Source organism: Chlorocebus sabaeus, chromosome 20 (genome assembly GCF_047675955.1).
Source record: "Chlorocebus sabaeus isolate Y175 chromosome 20, mChlSab1.0.hap1, whole genome shotgun sequence".
In the NCBI taxonomy this organism is placed as follows: Eukaryota; Metazoa; Chordata; class Mammalia; order Primates; family Cercopithecidae; genus Chlorocebus; species Chlorocebus sabaeus.
Window position 1 is genome coordinate 6,398,574 of NC_132923.1, and position 23,220 is coordinate 6,421,793.

The 23,220-nt window shown below is 56.9% G+C and overlaps 1 protein-coding gene across 9 annotated transcripts; it reads right to left on the minus strand.

Moving 5' to 3' along the window:
* Positions 1 to 260: 260 nt before the first annotated feature.
* Positions 261 to 23,131, minus strand: PEAR1 (platelet endothelial aggregation receptor 1). 9 transcript variants are annotated; one of them, XM_073008262.1, is made up of 24 exons: positions 22,977 to 23,131; positions 14,409 to 14,506; positions 12,669 to 12,778; positions 11,842 to 11,946; positions 11,281 to 11,381; positions 10,326 to 10,418; positions 9,857 to 10,100; positions 9,011 to 9,131; positions 8,684 to 8,820; positions 8,395 to 8,607; positions 7,909 to 8,083; positions 7,702 to 7,822; positions 6,815 to 6,978; positions 6,622 to 6,724; positions 6,350 to 6,496; positions 5,994 to 6,119; positions 4,309 to 4,437; positions 4,064 to 4,192; positions 3,704 to 3,916; positions 3,404 to 3,492; positions 3,165 to 3,297; positions 2,945 to 3,013; positions 2,605 to 2,853; positions 261 to 2,064 (listed from the first exon to the last, which is right to left on the minus strand). In XM_073008262.1, exons 3-24 carry the CDS (start codon positions 12,767 to 12,769, stop codon positions 1,913 to 1,915), a joined length of 3,114 nt encoding a protein of 1,037 aa, XP_072864363.1. In that variant the 5' UTR covers positions 12,770 to 12,778; positions 14,409 to 14,506; positions 22,977 to 23,131; the 3' UTR covers positions 261 to 1,912. The 9 variants fall into 9 exon arrangements, with proteins under 9 accessions (XP_072864363.1, XP_072864362.1, XP_007974878.3 ...); XM_073008261.1 differs by having other exon boundaries at positions 12,669 to 12,835; XM_007976687.3 differs by having other exon boundaries at positions 12,669 to 12,839.
* Between the last annotated feature and the right edge of the window lie 89 nt (positions 23,132 to 23,220).

Consider the following 23,220-nt stretch of genomic DNA (forward strand, 5'->3'; position numbering starts at 1 on the left):
AAGAACTTTTCCTTTGCATCCACAACTTGGCTGTTTAGTGCAAAAGGCCTAGCTTTCAGCCTGTCTTGGCTTTCAGCATGCCTTCCCCACTAAGCTTAATCATTTCTAGCTTCTGATTTTAAGTGACAGATGTGTGACTATTCCTTTCACTTCAACACTTAGAGGCCCCTGTAGGGTTATTAACTGACCTCATTTCAGTATTGTTGTGTCTCAGGGAATAGGGAGGCCCTAAGAGAGGGAGAGACTTGGGGGAACGGCTGGTCGATGGAGCAGTCAGAACACACACAACGTTTGTTCATGAAGTTTGCCATGTTATATGGGTGCAGTTCATGGCACCCCAAAACAATTACAATAATATATCAAAGATCACTGATCACAGATCACATATAATAACAATGAAAATGCTTGAAATATTGCAAGAATTACCAAAATGCGATGCAGAGACCCAAAGCGAGCACATGCTGTTGGAAAAATGGTGCCAATAGATTTGCTTAAAGCAGTGTTGACATAAATCTTCAATTTCTTTGCTTCACTTTTCTTAACCTATTGCTGTCACCTATATGTCCCCAAACCTTCAATTTCTTTAAAAATTCTGCTCCCTGTAAAGTGCAATAAATTGAGGCATGCCTGTATACTCTCTCCTGTTATCCTGTCTCCAGCCTCTTCACCCACCCTCAGCCCCAGCCCCTCTGCACCCCTGCCCCTGGCACCTTCCTACGTCTGAGCTCTGTGTTGTTACCTTGTGGAAATGCCACCTTTTAGGGAAGTCTCCAACTTATTCAGTCTATAACTGTCAGAGCACACAGGTGGCTCATCTATCTTAGCAGTTACTGCATGTCACTGGTACTTTAATTCAGTCAGCCACTCAGCCTTTGGGGAACATTTATTGAATGCCTACTCTGTACCAAGGGAGAGCTAATATTGAGCACAGGATTCTTGCCTTCAGGGAGCTTACAGTCTAATGGGGGAGGCAGAGATTAATCAAATAATCACATAAAGAAAGAACACATTAAAGAAGTGCCTGGCACCCTATAGGCCTTCTGCAGGTACCTGGTGAGTGAACACAGCTGCAATCAGGGCTGTGAAACACGTACGGAGGGTGGGTGCTTCCCTGAGGAGGAGGTGTAAAGGAAGAGTAAGGGTGAACAGGTGAGTGGGGGAGGAAGGGCACTCCAAGTGTGCAAGTCCCTGTGCTAGAAAGAAGTGTGGCCTACTGGAGGACCTAGAGGCCTGTGTGACTGGCGTGCAGTGACAGGAACACAGTTCAAGGTGAGGCTGGAGAGACAGATGGGCCAGGCAAGCAGGGCCTTTAAGGCCTTCAAAAGTTTTGATACTGGCAGAAGAGCCAAGGGGCACCTATGAAGGCTTTCAGGTAGGGAGTAACTAACCAGCCTGTATTTTGAAATTTTGAGCCGTGCATTGGAAGGTTCACTGAATGAATGGAGGGAGGCCAGTTAGGAGGCTATTGCTAGAGTTAATTGGGTTGGGTCCATCTCCCTACTAAATGGTAAGTGTCCTAGGACAGAACCTGTGCCAGGTACCCTTCTAAAATCACAGAAACACACACACGCACAGAGCCCAGCCCGAGTGTGCACAGAAAAGGTACCCCACACACGTCTGAAATCAGTTACCCAGCAACTTCCAACCCACCAGTTTATATACACAGGGCCCTGGGGGCCTTGGGAGCAGTGGGTTGGGAAAGGGAGCCAGGCATCCTGCTGATCAGTGTATCCCATGGTAGAACCCGGGAACGAGGCTCCCATCTCTCCATTCACTTGCTCCGTCAAGTGTTCTTCATGTTCACGGCCTGCCGGGCCACTCCCTGCTCCTGGCAGGGGTACACTAGGCTCTGTCCCCAGCCTTGGGCAGCAACAGCCAGGTGTGCTGGCCTCTGCCACACCATCCTGGCTCCTCAACGGTCCTGACGTCGAAGTGGAGGTGATGGGGGATGCCGTACTGGAGGCAAGTCATAATGTCCAGGGATGTGGCTGTTCTTGGGTGAGTCATAGTGGCCAGGGGGTAGGCCCGGAGGCAGAGGGGGCTGGGAGCCCACAGGGTCTCGGTCTGGAAACAAAAAGGACAGGATGAGAGGGAGTGGCTCCTCCCATCACTCTCCCCACTCCGACCACTCCCACCTCAATCCTCTCCTCTTCAACCTCTTCAAGGCAAAGAGAAGGACCTGGATACATACACCAATTTACCATCAGCTGGCCGTGCGGCTCTGAGCAAAACGCTCTTAGTTCCTCAGCTGCCAGGGGAGAAAGCCACCTCAGCCTGCCCACCTCCCATAACACGAGGAGACTTTATCACCTGCCTGGCTCCCTACTTTTCTGGGTACCAGCTCCACCACTCTGATGCTATACAACCCCACTTCAATCCCGAGTCCGGCGAGGTAGGTTCACCAAACTGTTCTCCAGATGAGGACACAGGCTCTGAGAGGCCACGTCGCCTCCCCATCATGCCTGATTTGACCCCGAAGCTGATCCCAAAGGCCTCACTCGTGGTGCCACATTATGCTTTCTCCTCTCCCTCTGTTCCTTCTCTGTTTCTGCCTCCCTTGTCCCAGTTCTCTGCTGCTCCTGCCAGTGGAGAGGGACGGCTCACCGTGGATCAGGGGGCTGGGCTGCTCGTAGGTGCCACTGTCTCTCTGTGGCGGGGGCTGCCGCCGCCTCTGGCTGTCCCAGAACTGAGGAGGCTGCCTGGGGGGAGATCCTGAGGGAGGGCCTTTCATCTCCATGTAGCTGCTCTCCCGGGGGCCCCCTGGCAGGCTGGGCAGGTCCCGGATGGTGGCATAGGGGTTCTCACTGCTAAGGGAAGCCACGCTGGCCCCGAGCTCCTCTTCAGAGATGAGCCCTAAGGATAGAGGAAAGAAGTCAGGCTCCATGGAGGCACTGGTTCCTTAGCCCCAGCTCAGTCACCTCCCTCGTTGCCCCTGTGCCCATACCTTTATTATAGAATGGGCCTGGGCCATTGTTGTAGCTATAGCTGTAGCTTCGGTCCAGGCGGCTGCTCCCTGAGGAGGAGGAGGCAACCGGTAATCAATCCTCTGTCCCCTCCCCAGGCTCACGCTTCAGAGCCCCCACCTCCAGACACACACACTCAGACGCGGCATCTGGGCTGCACACGTCCACCCGCACCAGAGGCCCTGGCCTTTCGGCACCTACCCCTGTTCAGAGGCCCTGGAGGGGGCTCCCGGCGGTGCTTCCAGTCAGCAGGCAGGGTGGTGTGGTTATCATGCCCATGGGCCCCACCTGACCGCTCAGGGGCCTGCAGGCTGGCAAAGAGTGGGCCTGGAACCTAAAGGGACAGTGCAGGAGGGAGAGCAAGAGGCAAGGACAGGGCTTTCCAGAGAATCAGGTCTGCACGCTTCCCTCCACAGTGTACCCCCTCCCCCGGCACTGACCTTGTTAGGGGGTGGGGGGTTCGGGGAGCACTGTGACAGGGTGTGGTAGCTGGGGTTGGAGTAGTAGTGACTGTAGCTCGGAGGGACATCTGCATGACAGACACAAGCACAGGGTGAGCTCAGCGACGGGCAGGAGTCCAAGAGAGCTGTTCTGTCCCTGGAGATCAGTACTTTGGCCTCCCTGACTTCCCTTCCTCCCTCCTCCCCACTCCTCATCTTCCCTTTGGGTCATGCCCAGCATCCACTCTTGTGCCTATGAGCCAGCCACTCATCTGTGCCCCAGGCCCCGTGCCAACTCACCTGGCATGACATATTCGGAGCCATCCAGTCGCCCGCTGCTGTAAGCCACAGCCAGGTGGTGGTGCTCCTTGCCTTTTTGCCAGTGCCGATAGCCAATGAACAGTGCCACTAGGGCTACCACAAGGGACCCCAGCACTGCAATGCCAATCACTGCACCCACAGAGTTATACGCTACTGGAGTGGTAGGCATCACAGTAAAGGGCTCCTGGATTCCTGTGTGGGATGGGACGGTCACTCAGAATGGCATCTTGGCTCTGCTGCATGGGAGAGGTGCCCAGGAGGGAAGTAGGGACAGTATGAGGGGCCTAGGTCCCAGTTCCCTGGAGACAATGGGTGGGAAGGAGGGGGCAAAGAACTTACCAATCCTGCAAGGTGCACCACTGTGCCCTGGGGGACAAACACAGGCCCCAGTCTCTGGGTGGCACTTTTCTCCAGGACCACACTGGCATGGCTGGGAGCAGTTAGCACCAAATGTCCCCAGAGGGCAGCCTGGGGATACAGCCAAGGAGGCAGGCAGGCATCAGAGGGGACATGAAACTCTAGTCTCCTTTTTGGGTAAGGGGTAAGTTGGAGGCAGGGGCCTGGAGTTCCCCTTCTGTTGGTACCTAATAAGCAGCGGTGTCCGGTCCAGCCTAGGGGGCAGATACAGCTCCCATCCTGGGGATGGCAGGTCCCACCATGGTGACATTGGCAGGTCTGGGCACAGTTTTCTCCCCAGTGACCTGGAGGGCATGCTACGGGAGACAAGAGGCCTGTCTGGGTGGGGTGGGTACAGCTCCTCCTGGATGAACTCTCAGCCCCCAGCACCACTGAAGCCTTTAGCTCAGCTTTGGTCTCCCTGGGGACAACAAAGCTTTGAACAGTATCTGCAACCAATGACTCACAAATGATTATTTCCAGCCCCATCTCTCCCCCAAACTCCAAACCCACGTGTCCAACTACTTAACATCTGCACTTCAAAATAATGTATTCAGTGCCACACAACCAAAGGCTTCCAAGCTACCCCAGATGGATTTTTGTTTGGTTTTTAACATAAGACAGAAGTAAACATATATCCTGTTTAAGGCATTTTTTTGTGTGTGTCTGACACTAACAATAATCTAATAGTAGTTGTAACCAGATTCTGTGGAAAAACTCTTCACCAAGATGACTTCCTTCTTTATCCTGCCTGCTGGTAAGCTGACATTCAACCTTCTTCATAACAGCCTGTTTCCTCTTTCCAAACTCGTTTTACTTGGCTTTCTTGGACTAATCTTTTCGATGATCGTAATATATTTTTGTGGGGGAAAGGCTCCCAAAATAAATACATGTATTTATTAATATATAAATAAAAATAAACTCAAAAGTGCAAAAGAAAAAAAGGGCTGGGTGCAGTGGTTCACACCTGTAATCCCACACTTTGGGAGGCCAAGATCACCTGAGGCAGGTGGATCACCTGAGGCCAGGAGTTCGAGACCAGCCTGGCCAACGTGATGAAACCCTGGGGGTTTCTACTAAACATACAAAAATTAGCCCGCTGTGGTGGCACTTGCCTGTAATCCCAGCTACTGGGGAGGCTGAGGCAAAAGAATGAACTAAACCAGAGGCAGAGGTTGCAGGGAGCTGAGATCATGCCACTGCACTGTAGCCTGGGCAACAGAATGAGACTCTGTCTCAAAAAAAAAAAAAAAAGAAGAAGGGGAAGGGAGGGGGAGGGGAGGGGAGGGGGAGTGAAGGGGGAGGTGGAGGGGGAGGGAAGGGGAGGGGGAGGGGGGAGGGGGAGGGGGAGGGGGAGGGGAGGGGAGGAGGAGGGGGAGGGGGAGGGGGAGGGGAGGGGAGGGGGAGGGGAGGGGGAGGGGGAGGGGAGGGGGAGGGAGGGGGAGGGGAGGGGGAGGGGGAAGGGGGAGGGGGAGGGGAGAGGGAGAAGAAGGGAAAGGAAGGAAGAAAAGAAAGAAAGGAAGGAAGGAAGGAAGAAAAAAGGAAGGAAGGAAGGAAGGAAAGAAAAAGGAAAGGAAAGAAAAGAAAACAAAAGAAGTCCCAAGCTAAGCCTATGATTTCCCCTGCTCCCATAAAAATACTGTTCTTCCCAGGCTTCCCATGCAGAAGGACAGGAATTTTTTTCCCCTGACCTGTTCACTGCTGCATCCTTAGCACCTAGAACAGTACCCAGCATGTAGGTGGTGCCCAATAAATATTTGCTCGAGGTAGGCACAGAGGATTTTATACCCAGGAGCTGGGGGACACAGACCTCCCGTCCTCAGCAGCCCCTCTCAGCATGCACAGGTGCTCAGACACACAAGCTACCACATACGCTGGGAGCAGTCGGGGCCTGTCCAGCCAGCCAGGCAGTAGCAGGTCCCGTTCGAGGGGTGACAGAAGGAGTGGTTAGTGCACTTGCAGGGCACACAGCGTTTGCCATAGCGGCCCGGCTGACAGGCTGGGGGAAAGGGGTACATGGTGACTGGGGGCAGAGGCCAATCCTCAATCAGCCCTTACTCCACAGTCTCCCTCCCTCCTTCCCACTGCAGTAACTAGTCTGAAGACGGGTCAGAGAACCAGACAGCGGTGGGGGGGAGGGTGTAAGGTTGCAGGTGGGGGGTGCGCTGGCATCTGACGCTACACTGCCCCCTGCTGGTGGCAGGTGGACGGGGCAGTAGGGAGCCTCACATCTCTGGCAGGAGGGGCCTCGGAATCCGGGTGCACACACACAGTTGCCATTCTCAGGGAGGCAGGTGCCCCCATTCTTGCAGGTGCAGGTGTTGCTACAGTTGACTCCCCATAAGCCCTCAGGGCAGGACAGGTGGCAGTGCGTGCCTGTGGGAGACAGCAGTTGGGTGTGCCTGGCTGGGCCCCCTTCAGTTCCAGGGGGCTCTTCTGGACACATTTCCTATGGATGCATCCCCCAGTCCACAGTGGGCCTGGGGCCCCAGAATGCTCACCCATCCAGCCAGCCTGGCACTGACAGCGTCCATGAACAGGGTCACAGCCATCAGAGTGGTCACAGTCACAGCGACTGGCACAGCCTTCTCCAAACTTCCCCTTCTTGGAGAAGGAGTGGAGAGCAGGTAGGCCAGTCAGCTAGGGGATGCCATGCCCTCCCTCCCCCAGGCAGACAGGCTGTCCAGCACTCACCGGACAGGGCAGCTGGCAGCGGGCCCCATGCCACCCAGGGGTGCAGGTACAAGCTCCAGTTTGGGGGCTGCAGACTGCCTCATGGGCACACTGGCAGCTGGCATTGCAACCGAAGCCCCAGGTTCCAGGTGGGCAGGGCACAGAGCAGTTACCACGCTGCCAACCTGGAGGAGGGGCCTGGTAGGTAGGTATGGGGACTCAGCTCCCCTCCTGAGTAAGCACAGTGGGAGTTGGCTGGGCCAGATTCTACGCTATGAGCTGGGGCTGGTGGGGGGTGTTCACGGCACTATACAGGAGAAAAGCTTATGAACTATTTGATGCTGAGCAGAAGGCTAACTGCCTTCCAGTGAGGTACCACCCCATGCTGGGTCTGGGGTGCCTTCTGCAAGATAAAGGGGATGGAAGTGAACCCAAATGTTTACAGGAGCTCCATCAGGTAACTAAATGACTTATACAGAGGATGTGCCAGACAATAGGGAGTAGTGGGGACTGAAGATGGGAGACTTGTTAATAGAGAGGTAGCCAAACAAAACACAACTGTATCAAAATCCAGCCTAAAGGTGGCCAACGTGCCACTCTGGCAGGTATGAGGCCCTTCCCAGGGTGGTAATTGTATTTCTGTATGACTGAGGGTGAGGGATATTCACCAGTGAGGTGTCTTTTGGCCTCGGCCTTTAAGGACAGGTAGGATCTTTGTGCTTGAAGAAAAGCAAAGTGGATTTTCCAGGAAGGAAGCAGCCTGGATATTTTCCCTGTGTCCAGATGCTGCCCCTCCACCCTTACCCTGCAGCTGCTCCCCTGCCCTTGGCCTACCCATCCTCCTGGACTCTCCCTTCTTCCCTTGGCCATCACTCAAGTCTTCTCTCTGGGAAACTCCGTCCTATTACCTTCCTTGCAGATGCACTCGCCGTCGATGGGTGAGCAGGCGATGGCATTTTCACATGAACAGCGTGCGGAACAGTTGACACCGTAGGTGTCGGGAGGACAAAGACTAGCACAGTGAGGGCCCTGAAAGAGGGTGAGCGGGTGAGAGGGGCGGCCCATTCCTTGGCCTCTCCACCTGCCTCCCCTCCTTGCAGCGAGGCGCGCCTCACCGTGTAGCCCGGCGCGCACTGACAGAGGCCGCTGGTAGCCTGGCAGACGCCGCCGTGCAGGCAAAGACAGTGTTCCTGGCACCCGGGACCGTGCGTGTCCTGCGGGCAGCTCTCGTTGCAGTGAAGGCCCGCCCAGCCCGGCAGGCAGGAGCACTCCCCGTTCATCGGGTGGCAGCTGGGGGCAGAGGGGGGACGGGGCGCTGTCTGAGCTGGGCCGGGGCAGGCCAGCTTCCTCGACCCCTCTGCGTCGTGGGTGGGATTCGCACAACGCTGGGGTAAGGGGGCCACTAGGGAGGCTCCGCGCTATTCTGAAACCGGGGTTGGGGCAAGTAGCGGTACCCCAGGCCCCTCCCGGCCCCCGAGGCCCTTCCCTTTCCCCTTCGGTGACACCTGTCCCTCTTGGATATGGCCCTGGCGCTGTGGCGACTTCGGCCCGGAAGACCTCCCCATTGGCCTCTTGATCCTTTGACTTGTCCCGCGGCCCACCTGAGGCTGTGCTCCGGGTCGCAGGTGCAGGGGGCCTGGCAGCTGAGACCGTAGAAGCCATCGGGGCAGAGGCGCTCGGTGCAGCGGTCCCCAGTGAAGCCGTGTTCGCACAGACATGCGCCATTGGCCGGGAAGCAACGGGCGTCCGGAGCGCAGTCGCACGTCTCAGCACAGTCCTGCCCAAAGCGGCCCACCGGGCACTCCTCCCGGCACCTGGGCACCTAGCTGAGTGAGCCTGGCACCGCCCCACCTCCTCCCTCCCGCCTCCCGCCCTCCCCACGCCACTCACCGATCCCCAGTGTAACCCGGAGCGCAGCGGCACTGCCCAGTGAATCGGTCACAGAGGCCGCCGTTGTGGCAGCGACATTCCTGGGAGCAGCTGGGTCCATGAAAGCCCTCTGGGCAGGGCAGGGAGCAGATGGTGCCCTGTGGGGATGAGAGGTCAACAGGGCCCCAGGCACCCAGCCTCCTCCCCAAGGCCACAGGACCTCTTGACACCCCCATAATCACAGAGCTCACCCCCTTCATTCACACCCTCCTTGGAGGCCTGCTTAGCACCAACCACAGAATTCTCCCCAGACCCACACCTCATGCCCACAGGCCCCACCCTCCGTACCATCCAGCCAGGAGGGCAGCTGCAGGAGCCCTGCAGGGCTTGGAAGACACCTCCATTTTGGCAAGGATGGGTACTGGGGCAGAAGAAGCCAGAAGTGCCCTGGGAACAGGACAGGTCACAGCTGCAGGACAGAGCGGGTGGAGTCAATGTGCAAACAAGCAGTAACTGCTTCCCCCCTTGCCTCCAAGGACTGCCCCGACAACCCCCACCTCAGGACTTAGTGACTCACACTTGCTCTTCCCTGCTGGGGACTGTCGAGTCAGAAAGCAAAGGTTTCCAGGACTGGAAATGGCAGGGACACCCAGCAGGTGGGGGTGAGCAAAGACCCACAGGTGGCATGTCTGCCTCTTGGGCGCCCCCACCTCCTCACCTTGGCTGGGCTTGTTCCCTCTTGGGGAGCATCTGTGCTACTGTAGTAGGCTCAGGTCCACGAGCGCCTCCACAAAGCTCGATCCTGATTTCCACCTAGTTCTACCTTCTTCCTCCTGGCACTCCCCAGGTCCCCCTGGACCCTGCCTTGCAACAGGGTTTTCTGGGTCCTTGTCCCAGCCTCACTTTACAGCATGTCTTCCCACACGTGCTACCTCATGTTATCGTCACGGCCACCCTTCCATGTAAACAATACTATTCCCATTTTACAGACAGGAAACAAGCCCACGAAGAGTCAATCATTTGCTCAAGGTCACTCCACTGGTGAGGTGGCACAGGATCCGCTGGGACCAGGATCTTGGCCTCCACACCATCCCCACACTTGGGGCCTTGTCTGAGTTGCCTCATTTCCCCACATAAGTCTGTGTGGCCTTGTGTCTGTGACTTCGTTCAAGTGTCATTCCCCCCATTACACACCTGGGCCCAGTTCTCTCTGCAGGGCAGAAGCAGGCTCCAGTCTGGGGATCGCAGCGTGCCCCGTGGCACTGGCAGCGGAACTGGCAGGCAGGGCCATAGTAGCCAGGGGTACAGGGCTGAAGGCAGTTCGGGGGCTGCAGACCCGAAGGGCAAGAACATTCCCCACTCTTGGGATCACACGAGCTATTGTTGCCGCAGCTGCAGGGCTTGTCACACTGTGGCCCCCACATTCCTGGGGCACATTCTGTGGGATAAGGAGGCGGGAAGGGTCACCGGGAGTCTAGTCCATCCGCAGCCCCCCCGTCTCTGTCTCCCAGCCCCCACATGCCAGCCCTGTCTTCCACATCTCCAGAAAAGGCAGCTGGCAGCAATGGGGCTCTGGCGGGTAATAGCCCTGAGGTCCTAAGCCCCTGTACCCTAGTAGGGAGGGTGTACAAGAGGCCACTCCCTGGGGTCAGTAGCCACTCACCACTGGAACAGTCATCGCCCCGCCAGCCTGGCACACATTGGCACTGATTGGGTGCCACACAACGGCCATGGACACACTCCTGGGCACAGAGCGCTGGGACAGAGATGGGTGTGATGAGATGTGTCCACCCCTGTCCCTAGCCAGCTTTTATCCTGCAAAGCCTAACCCCACCTTCTTCCAAAATCAGGGACCTGAAGTTCTCCAAGCCCCAATTTTGCCTCTAAGATAAAGACTGAGGGGCAGCAACTCAGGGGGAGAACTTAGCAAGATGCCAGCATTCTGGGTTCCCCTGTTCCTTTTTGTGAAATTGTCTGAGCACCTTGTTGGGAAAATGCTTTGGGGGAGAATCTCAGAGGGGGTCTGGACATGGACACTGTCCAGAGAGAGGGCGGGTGAGGGCCGGGGTTCTCTGGAAAGCAGTGTTTGCAGAGGCTAGTGATGGGCAGTGGCTGAGGGAAGTGGGAGGAAGAGGAAGACAGGCTCCAGTCATTACAGAGTGCTGGGAGCGGGCTGTAGTGGGCAGGAGAGACTAGATAGTGACAAGTCAGAGACCAATAGCAGCAGAGAGTCAGGGACAGGAAGAGACAGAGGCAGACCCAGACGCCAAGTCAACAGAGACACAGAGACAGCCCAGAGACAGCCCAGAGATAGAACGAGAGCTCTAGGGCAGAGAGCAATGCAGAGACACTGTTGAGGGACATGGAGAGATGGGGTGGGAGACACATGGGGCCAGCTGGAGAGAAGGGTGTGAAGTGGTGATGGAGAGGGAAGTGCTGATCCACATCCTGGGGACAAGGCCAGGGAGAGGAGACGGGGGGAGAACCCAAAAGGGCAGAGAAGTAACCCCATTCTAGCGGGGGCCAGGAGGGACTCAGAAGGTTAAGTCCTAAGGCTAAGGCTAAGCTCCCGCCATTCCATTGCCCCACCCCGCTCCCTAACCCAACCCTGGACTCACGGACACAGAACCCCCTGCTCTCGTAGAAGCCATGGCAGCACTGCAGGCGCTGGCGGTGGTCCGTCTTCACCACCTGACGGTACACGGTCCGGTATACAACCCTGCGGAGGCCAGGAAGGCAGCCCTCAGCCCCCTGTGCTGTCCGCACTCACCACAGTGTGGCCAGGGTGGGGGCACCACTTAACACTCTGGGCTGAGGGCGCAGAGAAAGGGCATTCCCTGTTTGAGGCTGCAGTGCACTACGATCTCGCCACCACACTCCAGCCTGGGTGACACAGCGAGACCTTGTCTATTAAAAAAAGAAAGAGCATTCCCTTCTTGCCCCCACTCCAGCCCCACAGGCATATACTGTAACATGCGTGTGTACCCTAAACACACACACACGCATTCACATATACATCCCATACACACGCACCCGACACGGACCATGCAGAATGAGTCCCTAGAAGCCAGGAGTTTCCTCTGAGTTTCTGAGAAGCAAACAGGTACAGAGAGCCAGGGGCCAGGCTGAGGCAGAGACTCAGGCAGCCTATCCACGCATGGAGGATGAGGAGCACTCACGTGGGCTGGGGGCAAGTATGGGGGCCCTCCCAGGGCCGCTCGCAGGGCTCTGAGGGGAGCAGGCTGAAGGGGCGGGAGTGGGACTCCTTGGTGGTGGTAGTGAAGCTGCAAGACAGGGAACAGGGTCAGGATCGAGGGCAGTAGGAGGCCTGAGCGGCCACAATGGGAAAACGGCCATGAGGGCTTGGCCACAGTGGGGAATCCACAGCTCAACACTGGGGCTGGCTCCCCAAGCCTAGGATGGGACCCCCATTCTGTCTCACCTCTCAGATCTGGAGGGTGTCTCCCAGAACTGGAAGATTCCTGGGATACCCTCCATCAGGGCCCCCTTCCCACTCTATTGGACCAGAGCCGTCCATTTTTCTCTCCCTGCCCTCCTCTCACTGTATGGAAAGGGTAAGTGAGAACTGACTCTTGGGCCCAGCTGGCAGAGATGGGCTGAAGCATTTCCGGTTATATTTTGCCCTGGGTCTTTTCTCCCCGCCCTGTTTCCTTTGCTTCTCCTGGGCCAGCCCCTCTGCTTGCTCCACAAGGAATGACTCCCACTCTGTGCTCTGTTCCAAAGTTGGCCTCCCACAGGAACTAAGGGACAGGGACAGAGAAAGGATGGCTCAGAGACTGAGACAAGGTCAGAAATGGGGCTGGAGTCAAAGGCAACCCATAGAGAGGAGTAGAGAGAGCAGAAACAGAGAAATAGGCAGGAGGGGAGAGACTGGAGGGACGGAAGGAGGTTAAAGGAGGACCAGGAAGAGAACTCCCGTAGGGACAATAAGGACAGTCGGGAGCTAGGGCTTCGTGCCTTCAAGGTGCAGCAGGGGCCCTCTCACCTTTCCCAGAAGCTGCAGGTGTTGGGATCACTGGGGTTGAGAGTTCCAGCCAGCCTCAGGCCCACGGCCAGGAGAAGGAGGGGACACAGAGGTGGTGACATTGCAGAGGCCTGCAGCAGGGTCGGCACAGAGCGGGCAGGGCCACTGCAGCCAGCAGCCTGGAGGACCTGTCTGCAGAGACCTGAGCCGTGGGCATGCAGAAGAGACCAGGCTGCGGCCCCGTGTCCTCTGGCCCCTTGCTCTGGGCTCTAGCTCCCCCACACCTCACTCCTGAGCTGCAGTCACTTCCACGCCTCCGGTCTTTGCTCATAGTTTGCTCAGACACACGCACGTCTCATTCTTCACCCGGAGTTCTCATCTTTCAAGGTCTAGTTCAGGTGCCACCACTTCCCTCCTCCACTTCCTGATCCTCATTGGCAGACAACCCCACTCATTCCTTCTGGGGGTCCCAGTACCACTCACCCCCACCCCGCTGTTCCAGTGCCTGCTCCCTGACCATGACCTCCAGCGGCAGGGACCCAGTGCCTTTCATCTCTCAATCCCCAGTCCCCAGCCCAGGCCCTACCCAGGGCACTTTGATATTTGTACCAAGGTGTGAGACTGGAACCAGTGAGGGGAAGTGATGAAGGATGCAGCCTTGGGCTTAGTCAGAGGAAGAACTTTCCGACAGTCGGAGTGGCTCAGGAATGAAATAGGCTACCTCGGGTGGTGAGTTCCCCAGCACTGGGTATATGCAGGCGGAAGCCAAAACCAGCCTGATGAAATGCTGTCAGGGGTCTCCTGCCCTATGAGGTGGAGTGGGGCTGGGTCCAGGTGACCTCCCAACCAGTGGTGTGCTGGAGCGAGCTCATACGGGCCCAGAGAGCCAATTGTATGCATCTCTTCCTAGCAACATGTTCAATGATGTCACATGAGTAGCTCGAAATCAGGCATGGGGGATTCTTGGCACTAGAGAAACTAGCAAACACTAAAACCCAAGGCCAGTCTCCCTCCTAGAGTCAGTTGTGACACCTCAGCCGGCACACCACAACACCCAGCTCTAGGTGTTATCACCTGAAGAGGTCACCAACCTGGTCTTGCATTTAAGGAAAAGCTCCTGCCTCCCTCAGACCGCCCTGTCAGCCATTTGGAAATGGGGTCCTCTCCATCCCCACCGCCCCTGGCTCCCAGGACTTCAGACGACTCTGCTGCCTCAGTTCCTGAGCTCGGGAGAGGCTGAGCTCCCACAGGGCCCATCCCCGCAGCCGGCTTCAGGTTCTGCGCTCCATGTTCCCAAAACTTGCTCTGGCTCCCTGCTCTACGCCTCCCCGAGGCGCCCACATCTGCTTATGATTTTTCTGAGATGAGAGAAAGGTCGCGGTTGCTGGCCCCTTACCCCCCTGAGTATCTCTGGAATGTTGCTGCCTGGCCCCACCTCACACCCCACACCCACACACTCCCAGGGTCCCCACAGCCACTCTCAGCCCCAAGGAGGGCGGCCCCTCCTTCCCTCCAGGTCTAGGCTCCTAACTTAACCCTATCTCAACCGCCGTGTTCCTCCTTCACCTTTAACCCTCCAGCAGCCAGATCTCCAGCCTTTCATCCAGGATGCTGGCCCACCTCTCCTCCCAGTGCCAGCGTCTACCCACCCCTCCAGTGCAGCCCAGCCGCACGCCCCATCACACCTCCCGCAGCGCGAATCTCAGCCTCTAGCCTCCTCCGGGCTTCCTCCCATCCATCCTCCGTAGCCAAGTAACTCACCAGGTAGGGCCTGCCCACAGCTCAGCCCTGGGTCCTGGGGCCTGGGGCTTGAGGGCCAGGGAATGTCCTGGGGGATCCCAGCATTCAGGATATGAAGCCTGAAAACAGGAAACAGAGCCTGGCTAGGAAGAGGGACATCAGGGAGCATGACGGGGGTGGCTCTGTCCTCCCACCATCCTGAACGCAGTGGGTAGCATACGGGAGGGCCATGACCAGAAGCCTCTTTCTGGCGGCTTGTCTCCAGAACTGACACCGTGGCCCCCTCTGAAGGTGAGAGACCACAGTCAGGAGTGCCCTAGAGACACTCCTCAGAGTCTGTCCCAGCGCTCCACCTCCACATCACTCAGACACATCCCCGCTCCCAGACAGAGTCATCCCTTCTCCTAATGTCCCCAAACCATCCCCTCCCAGCCTGTCCTACTCCAGTCATCTTCCCAGGCCCAATAGCCACTCCAGGGCTCGCTCTGCCTGGCCCCAGCTAACTTTCTCCCTACCTCTCCCTCAGTGTGGTTGGCAGCCAGGGCCCTGGGCAGGACCCCGAGCCCTCCATACACCTCTGCCTCGTCTCTCGGTTTCCACACTCCCCTCTTCCTGGACCCTCAGCTCTGGCCCTGGTGTGGGGCCCCTATGCTCCAACTGCAGCTCAGTCTGTCTGAAGCCAGGCTTATCACCCTTGTCCCTGGGTAAGCCTCATCTCCTGAGACGCACAGGGATTCCCCAGCCATCCCCCTGCCCAGGTGTGGTGGCATGGACAAAACTTGTTCCAGGAAGGACCCGAGTTAAGGCCCAGGGAGGAGGTGCCATATAGGTTGAGCTGTTGTTGGGCCTAGAAAAGGTCCTTCCTCCCATTCCCATCAGCCCCCACCCACCCACCCAGGTCCTGTCCCTGTCACCTCCTCCCAGCCAACTTCTAGAGGACACGGTTCACCTGGGTGGCTTTGAGATGGACTGAAGGACAGAGGGACAGAGGAGCATGAGGAGGGGCTGACTCTAATCTCCACCCACTTCTGGCTGGCTGGGAGGTTGGCTGGCTGGAGGGGTGGGTAGGTTCTGTTTTCCCAAAGGTCCTCAGGGTAGGGCCGGAGTGCGGAGGAGGCATCAGCTGGTCAGCCCAGGGCTGGAAGCCAGGGTGGGGTCAGGGGAGATCAGTGGGTGGCCCAGGGAGGGGACAGATGGGGTGGGGGTCCTGGCAGGAAGAGAAAGGGTTTGGCTTGACCATCCTCCGCCTCTGAGAAGGGAACACAGGCCAGACCAGGAGCCCAGAACCCCAGCCTGGCCTCCAGGCTTGTTCCCATCTAAGCCTTTGTCCCTAAGGGGCAGGGAACCTGAGCCTGGCCCATGCTCCCCCAACCCCTCCCAGCCACAGCAGCACCGGGCCCCAAGAGATTGCACATACCCCTCAAGGGGGTGAAATCAGACCACTCCTGGGCCCCTGCCCTGCCCTGGGGGTCCACATTGCACTCACTGAGGGGGACCCTGGAGCACCCCCGCTGCAGGCTTGCTTCTTCGTCATGTGGAGGCCCCCTCCTGTTCCCCTACTCAACCTTCACCTTCCAAGCCTCTGGTTTGAGGGACTCAAACACCTTCCCTCCCAAGAATCATAATGTGACCCCATGTATCGTTCACTGAGCTGAGACAGGAAGGGTGTTGAGAGATTTACATGGATCATCACATTTAAAGTTCATATTAACCCCCTGTGGTAGGTGTTACGGCCCACTTCAGAGATGAGGAAGCAGGCACAGAGAGGGTAAGAAACCTGACCAGGACCACACAACCAGGAGTGTCAGAGCTGGGATCCAAATCCAGGCTGCTGGCAGAGGACTCCCCATGATTCCATTCTTTCCCGAGCCCAGACGGGAAGCCCAGGGGCTCTGTATCTTCTTTTTCAAAGCCTCTCTTATGGGGGTGGGGGAACTGGCAGGGGGGAGAAGGGGATGGGGGTGGGGGCTGCCACAAGAACATGATCAGAAGCGTGGGAACTGAGATGTGTTTACAGTCAAGAATGAGCTGACACTTCTCTCTCCTCCACCTCAAGATGTAAATCGGCTGGGCTCCTGGCCAGGCCCTGAGATCCCAGTCCCGCCTGCACAGCCCAGCATCCCTGCCCTCTCAGCCTCCGAGCCCACACAGAAGACCGGATCACCCTCCCTGGGCTTCCCCAAACTCCAGCTCAGCTGGTTCCCTCTGGTGGGGGGCACCCCTACCCTCACTGTGCCCCAGCCCCTCCTAGGATGAAGGAATTGAGAGTGGGCTCTGGGGGAGCAGGGGTAAGGGGTGATTAGAGTTCCTGGTGGACAGGAGGATCCACTTCTATAGAAAGCAGAGAGTAAGGGCAATGGAAGTGAGACAGCAGAAGGGACTTCCCCATGGGCTCCCTTCCAGCTTCTCTGGGAAATCATGTAGCACAGGATAACCCCTCAGCTCTGCACCCCCAACCCCTGCCCAAGTTCAAGCCTGGGTGTGAATCCCAGCCTGCAGTTCCCTCACCTATAAAATGGGGATGAGATTAGTACTTTCTTTGTAGGGTCGCTGTGCAGACTAAATGAGTTGGTCTAGATAAAGCGGTAAGAGCCAGTACCTAATATGCTCAGTTAATTAAGCTGTCTCCATGATAGCGTCCTCAGTCCCACTCCTCCTCCTGCACCCAATGTGGCCCCCATCCGCCCTCCCCTTGGCGCCTTTGGGTATTAATTCCAGGAAAAACGTTCTTGTGTTTTCTGAAGAACCCCCAGGATGATCCGGGAATGGGAATGGGGCCGCAAATGCTGACAGAGAGAAAGGAAGTGGGGGCGGGGGGGGGCCAGGCTCCCCCGAGAACCTGATCCCCCAAAACGATGGGCTGCCCGCCAGGTGCATCTTCAAGCCAGACGCAGTTGACAAGGCAGAATGCCTGAATTCTGCTTCCCCCAGACCTGGGCCTGAGCACCAACCCTAGTTCCTTGCTCTGTCCGACTGCCCCCTCCTCTCTTCTCCATCTCCCTCTTTCTCTCTCTCACCACTTCCCGTCCTGGAGTACAAAGCTTCTAGTCCTATCTCTGTTACTTACAAGCTGTGTAACCTGAGTTATAATATATCACTTGAGTCCTCTGATCCTTCATCTCCTCATCTGTAAAATGGGAGACTATCACTCCCCGCCATCTCTCAGGGTCCTGCAAACGTTGGAACTGCTGGTTCCAGTGACCTTCTGGAACAGAACTTCAGACCTCAGACTACAGCCTGCCCCGTGGATGTGTGTTGATGCAAAAACAGAATCCTCCAAGCTCCAGGGTTTCTGCCTCTTCCTTTTTGACTTTTGTCTTGTTCTCCATCAGAAACTCTGCTGTCTACCTTTCCCTACCCGCTTCCTTCGTCAGCTTCTTGGTCTCTGTCTTCCTGCCTCTCTTCTTCCCTTTCTATACTAAGGCTGCCATGTACAGTTGCACGGTGTATTTACTGCACAACAGCATCCACTTTCAAGGGCTTTCCACTTTCAGAGTGGAAGCTGAACTCCAGCTACGATCCACTCACTAAAGCCATGCGTCTTAGCTTGGTGCTAAGGTTGTCTTGCCCTGTATCTCTCTTGTCTTTCTGTCTGTCTCCCTGTCTTTATGTCTGTTTCTCTGTGGCCTTTTCTAACCTATCTTTGCCATGGAGACAGGATCACTTAGTCCTTCCCACCCAGCAGTGAGATCCCAGTCCAAAGACTTCTCTCCTCCCTCTCCACACAGGGAGCTCCCGTAGCAGCTTGCTGTGCTCCACCGGCTACCCAGTACACCCGTGTACACACTTGTACACTGAAGCACAGAACGCCGCCTATATCCAGCCTGGCCAGGCCCTCGGCACGCCAGGCATGTCTGCCGGATGGAGAAACAGGAAGCCTGCGTGTGCGACCAGAGTGCACCAGAGGCTGGGCGGGAAAGGGGCAGGGGTGAGGGGCTGGACTTGTGTTCTCTGTGACTCAGGAAACAGAAGCTAGAGGGTCCTAGGTCCGACCTGTTTACTCACCAGGAAATGGGACAGCTGCAGGGACCCTGATTCACACATCTATCGCACACCTCCTGGAGGCTGTCACCAGTGCCTGTCCCAACCCTCACCGCCACCCTGGAAGGTGCTGGTAATTGTCATCCCCCCATTTCGTAGGCAGCACAGTGGAGGGTCTCAGGTAAAATGCCTTGCCAAGGGTTGTCTGGCTGCCAGGGGCAAGAGCAGGATTTCAATCTGCTTCAAAGGACAAAGCTGTGTGGGGAGGTAACCCCTGGGGTGACATAGGCTAGGGAGCAGCACCCCCCCAGGCCCACCCTGCTCATCGCCACCCCAAGATTACGTTCAGAAAGTGCTCTGGCCACTGCCCCTCTCTCCCACTCTCTGTGGCTCCCTACACCCCAATAAAGAACGCCCAGGGGGTCAGCCCCCACCGGGGGTCCAGCTTCATTGCCTCTACCCCTGCGCTCCCATCACACTGAACAGCCGCTGACCCCACATGCCTCTCACCACACCGCCACCGTGGCTCAGGCCACCCATGAAATGCCCAGGTTCTACACAGCCTCAAGCCAGCCTCTTCCAAGAAGCCCCTCAGTGGCTCTGGCCTCACACACTCCTCCCTACTCTCCAGGCCTTCCTGCAGGCTCTCGGCACAGTCACCACAGACCCTCATGGCTTCAAGGAGGCTGGGGTTGCTCTTCTCCCCTGAATGCCCTGAGGCCGGCTCCCAGCTGGACATGCATCTGTCCCTGGAGGGTCCACGCCTCCCCAAACCTCAACCAAAATCCTGGCACCAGTGTACCTCCTCTGGAGGCAAGTGGAACTCACCCAGGCCAACCCAGGGGTTCACAGCCCCCGAAATACTCCAAGTCCGCTGGGCTGATTAGGCTGATGGATACCCCTTCTGTGATTGCTGGTTTGTGAGTCTGTTTTCCCCACCAGGTTGGACTCTCTCAAATCTTATTCCTCTCCAAGGCTCTGTGAGCGGGCCTGGGTGCCCCCTGGGTGTTTCCTCGCAGCTCCCATCCTATGAGTCATTATGTTTTTATTAAAGTTAGTCTGCCTCACTGAACTGGAGCTCCCTGGGGACAGGGTATTTCTCTGCCTTCCTTACCACTATAACCCCAGCACTGGCCAGCACCTACATCCAGGATGCCTGGCACCCAACAGGCAATAACTAAACATTTGTGTGGAGTGGATGGACTGATACACCCTGAAATCTTTCTGACTCCAGTACGCCTTGACTTTCCCAGGAATGGGAGAGAGGGAGAGATGTTCAGTGGCTGTGGCGTCTCCCCACACTCCAGACAGTAGAGCTGGGCCCTTGTCCCGGGGCCCTCAAGACACAGTGAGGTGCATGTTTGATGAGATGATGGAAAGTGGAATGCAGAAAGAACTTTTCAATGTGACAAAGCAAAAGGCGGCTCCAGACTTGCCCTCCTGACCTCCGGCAGGAATTCCTCAGGGCTGGCCTCCAAGTTCCTATGGAATGAGTGCACAGTAGCGCCAGGCCCTGAGTCACCTGGAGGTGGAGGGGCGTGCCCACACCGCATGAGCCCTCATCCTGTGCCTCCCCTTCCAGGGCCAACACCCGCTCACTGTCCACTGCACACATCTCCTGCTACACAGAGGGACGGGGCCCCAGGAGCCACTTCATGGGGGTAGGACGGAGGGCAAAAGCAGGAGGGCACGAGCACCCACCAGCAGTGAGCAGGCCATGCCCCAGGGCCCACCCACGTGCTGTTTCTCTCAGGACTCCCGTCTTGCCGCACATGGGTGCTGTAATACTAATTACCGTGCCTCGTTAAATGTGTACTGTGGCTAGATCCTGTCTTTTAGTTTTCCCAGCAATCCTATAAAGTAAGCGCTATTATGCCTCCCATTTTATGAAGAAATATCCCAGAAAGGTTCAGTGATTTGTCCTAGGCCACACAGGCAACTGAAGCCAGAGCAGGGATTTGGGCCAGATCTATCTCATTCCAAAGCCTGTACTGTTTTCTTTTTGTTTTGTTTTGTTTTGTTTTGTTTTGAGACAGAGCTTCACTGTGTGTCCAGGCTGGAATGCAGTGGCATGATCATGGCTCATTGCAGCCTCAACCTCCTGGGCTCAAGTGATCCTCCCACCTCAGACTCCTGAGTAGATGGGCCCACAGGCAGGCACCACCACGCCCAGCTAATTTAAAAAAAAAAAAAATTGTACGGATGCAGTCTCATTATGTTGAACAGGCTGGTCTTGAACTCCTGGTCTCCAGAGATCCTCATGCCTTGGCCTCCCAAAGTGCTGGGATAACTGGCGTGAACCACCTCGCCTGGTGTTTCCAGTGTGCTGCTTACTTTTTTTTTTTTTTTGAGACGGAGTCTCGCTCTGTCACCAGGTTGAAGTGCAGTGGGTGTGATCTCGGCTCACTGCAAGCTCTGCCTCCCAGGTTCAAGCCATTCTCCTGCCTCAGCCTCCACAGTAGCTGGGACTACAGGTGCTGGCCACCATGCCGGCTAATTTTTTTTTTTTTTTTTTTTTTTGTATTTTTAGTGGAGACGGGGTTTCACCGTGTCAGCCAGAATGGTCTCGATCTCCTGACCTCATGATCCGCCCGTCTCAGCCTCCCAAAGTGCTGGCATTACAAGCATGAGCCACCGCACCCGGCCTCCAGTGTGCTGCTTTCTAACCTCATAGTTTCTCTTTGGTCTTCTGACTTTCTCCTCCTCTCCCTCAGTCTCCGCCTCCTTTTTGTTCTATCCCTAGGTCTCTGCTCTATTTTTCCAGGCCTGCTTTTCTCCCTCCGGGCATTTTGTTGTAATAAGTCTATGCCTCTGCTGTGTCTCTGCATCTGTCAGCCTCTGTTTCCATATTTATATCTGTCTCTATCTCTGTCTTTGTGTTTCTCTCTCTCCTTCCCTGTCTTCTCTGCCCCTTCCTTCTGGTTTCTCCCCTGTAGGTTAGGTGACAGGAGCCAACATCCTCCCCAGAGCTAGGATGGCACCCCAGGGTCCCCCATGAGTCCTGGGAGGCCTCTTTCTCAAGGCTCCCAAAGCTCCTCAGAGGAGAGGCTTGGGGAGCACCGTGGTGGAGGCTCCACCTGGCCTCAGCCTCCTCCCCAGCAGTGTGTGTCGGGTGGGGGGAGGCACACAGCAGCCCCATGACCTTCTATCTCTCTCCAGGTTTCCGACTGGTGGATGGGGCTGCCTGGAACATGAGTTTCCTCTTCTGGGAGAGTCTGATAGGAGATGTTGAGGGGGAACAGAGGGTGGAGGAACAGATGCCAACTCTCAGCTCTACCCTCCAGTGGAGAGAGAGGAAAGCAGAGAAGTGAGTCTGGCCAACTCAGCTCCTGGAGATGGCAGCCCCACCTGCAGTGGGGAACATGGTGGGTGGACCTTCAGAGGCCTCAAGAGTGGGAGAGGCCACACAGCAGGGAGGAGACACAGGAGACAGGAGGGCTGCGCCCACACCCTGGCTTATGACTGGCTCACCAGCACACACAACAGGCCCTATACCATGAGCTGGGTTTGAGTGGGGTTCAGAGATGAGCTCCCTGGTCTCTAACCATCCCCCTAGTACAAGGCCAGCTTAGGCCAGGGTTGAGAGCTGACACCCGGCCTAATCCTGCCCGAGCTGAGGCCTGGCTGAGCCTGGGAACCTCAGGCTAGCACAAGCTGTTCCTGTCCCAGGGGACTAGGGTCACAGCCCAGCCCCAGGAGAGGCCACTCATAACAGGCCAGAACAGGGGAATGGAGAGCAGCTACCGGAGGCTGGAGATGGGGGCAGGGGTGAAGGGTGGCCTTGATGGGGCCTGGGCTCCTGGACCCCCCACACTCCCACCTGGCTCTTAGCACAACCTCAGATCATCAGCCTGCCAAGTTTTCTGAGGATCCAGATGCCCAGGACCTCAAACCGAACCCCCAGTCCTCATAACTGGCAAAGATGTGAGAGCCAGGAACCTGCAAACTTGGGTCCTTCTACATCCTCGTCAAACATTTCTCCCCGGTGGGCAGAGAGACAACACTGATCATCTGTTTATCTAGTGTCGTTCAAAGCGGGAGACACGTTTTTTGCTCACTTAAGCCTCACAACCCATGAGATAGGCCCTATATTATTCTCCTTTAGAAATGAGAAACTGAGGCACAGAGGTCGGGTCTCTTGACCAAGACCCCACAGACAGCTGCAGAGTGGAGGGTGGCACTTGGCAGTCTTGGCTCCAGTGTCGATGCTCTTGTGGCTACACTTCCCTTAAAAGCCAAGGACAGCACCCGGTGCCGGCCAAGGACAGCACCCAGTCTTCTCTTCCCAGCCCTGGGAGGGGTCAGGGAGCCAGGCTGCCCCTGACTCCCAAAATCCGGGGACCAGGGGCTCAGGGAACAACCTCCCTAGCATTTCATCTCATTTACATGTTCATTACGGAAGGGAACCCCCAATCCATCCTCGCTGGCCCCCTCCACTGCCCCCTTCCCCTCCTTATCAGTCCCTCTTTTCTACACTCCTGGGTCTGGGGCCTCAGACTCTAGTCCAGGAGGGGGACCTCGGGGCCGCACGCCCTTTCCTCGGGGGCAGGGTGGTCTCCGGGCCCCACCACCTGGGCCTCCCCTGCCGGGGGGCGCGCAGTCACTCACCTGCCTGGGGACCCCGTCTCTCCTGTGGCCTCGGGTGGGAACTGCTGGGGTCTGCGAGGAGGAGGACTGGGCAACCGAGGACGGGGCGAGGGTCCCCGCTTCGAGCCCCAGCCTGACTGCGGGAGCGGCAGGGAGGCGGGACGTTGCTGATCGCAGGGCCGGGAGGGGCGCGGAGGGGCGGGGGGCAGGAAGGGGGTGGGAACTCAGGCCCTCGCCAAGGCAGGAAGTTTTGACAAGGAAACAG

Coding starts and splice junctions, on each gene's coding strand:
- PEAR1 (XM_073008262.1), bottom strand. CDS start 12,769: ATGTCACCACCTCTGTGTCCCCTCCTTCTCCTGGCCGTGGGCCTGAGG. Junction 6,120..6,349: donor AGGCCCCTCCTGCCAGAGAT/GTGAGGCTCCCT, acceptor CCTTTCCCCCAG/CCTGTCAGCCGGGCCGCTAT. Junction 3,493..3,703: donor CTCCGAATATGTCATGCCAG/GTGAGTTGGCAC, acceptor TCTGTCATGCAG/ATGTCCCTCCGAGCTACAGT.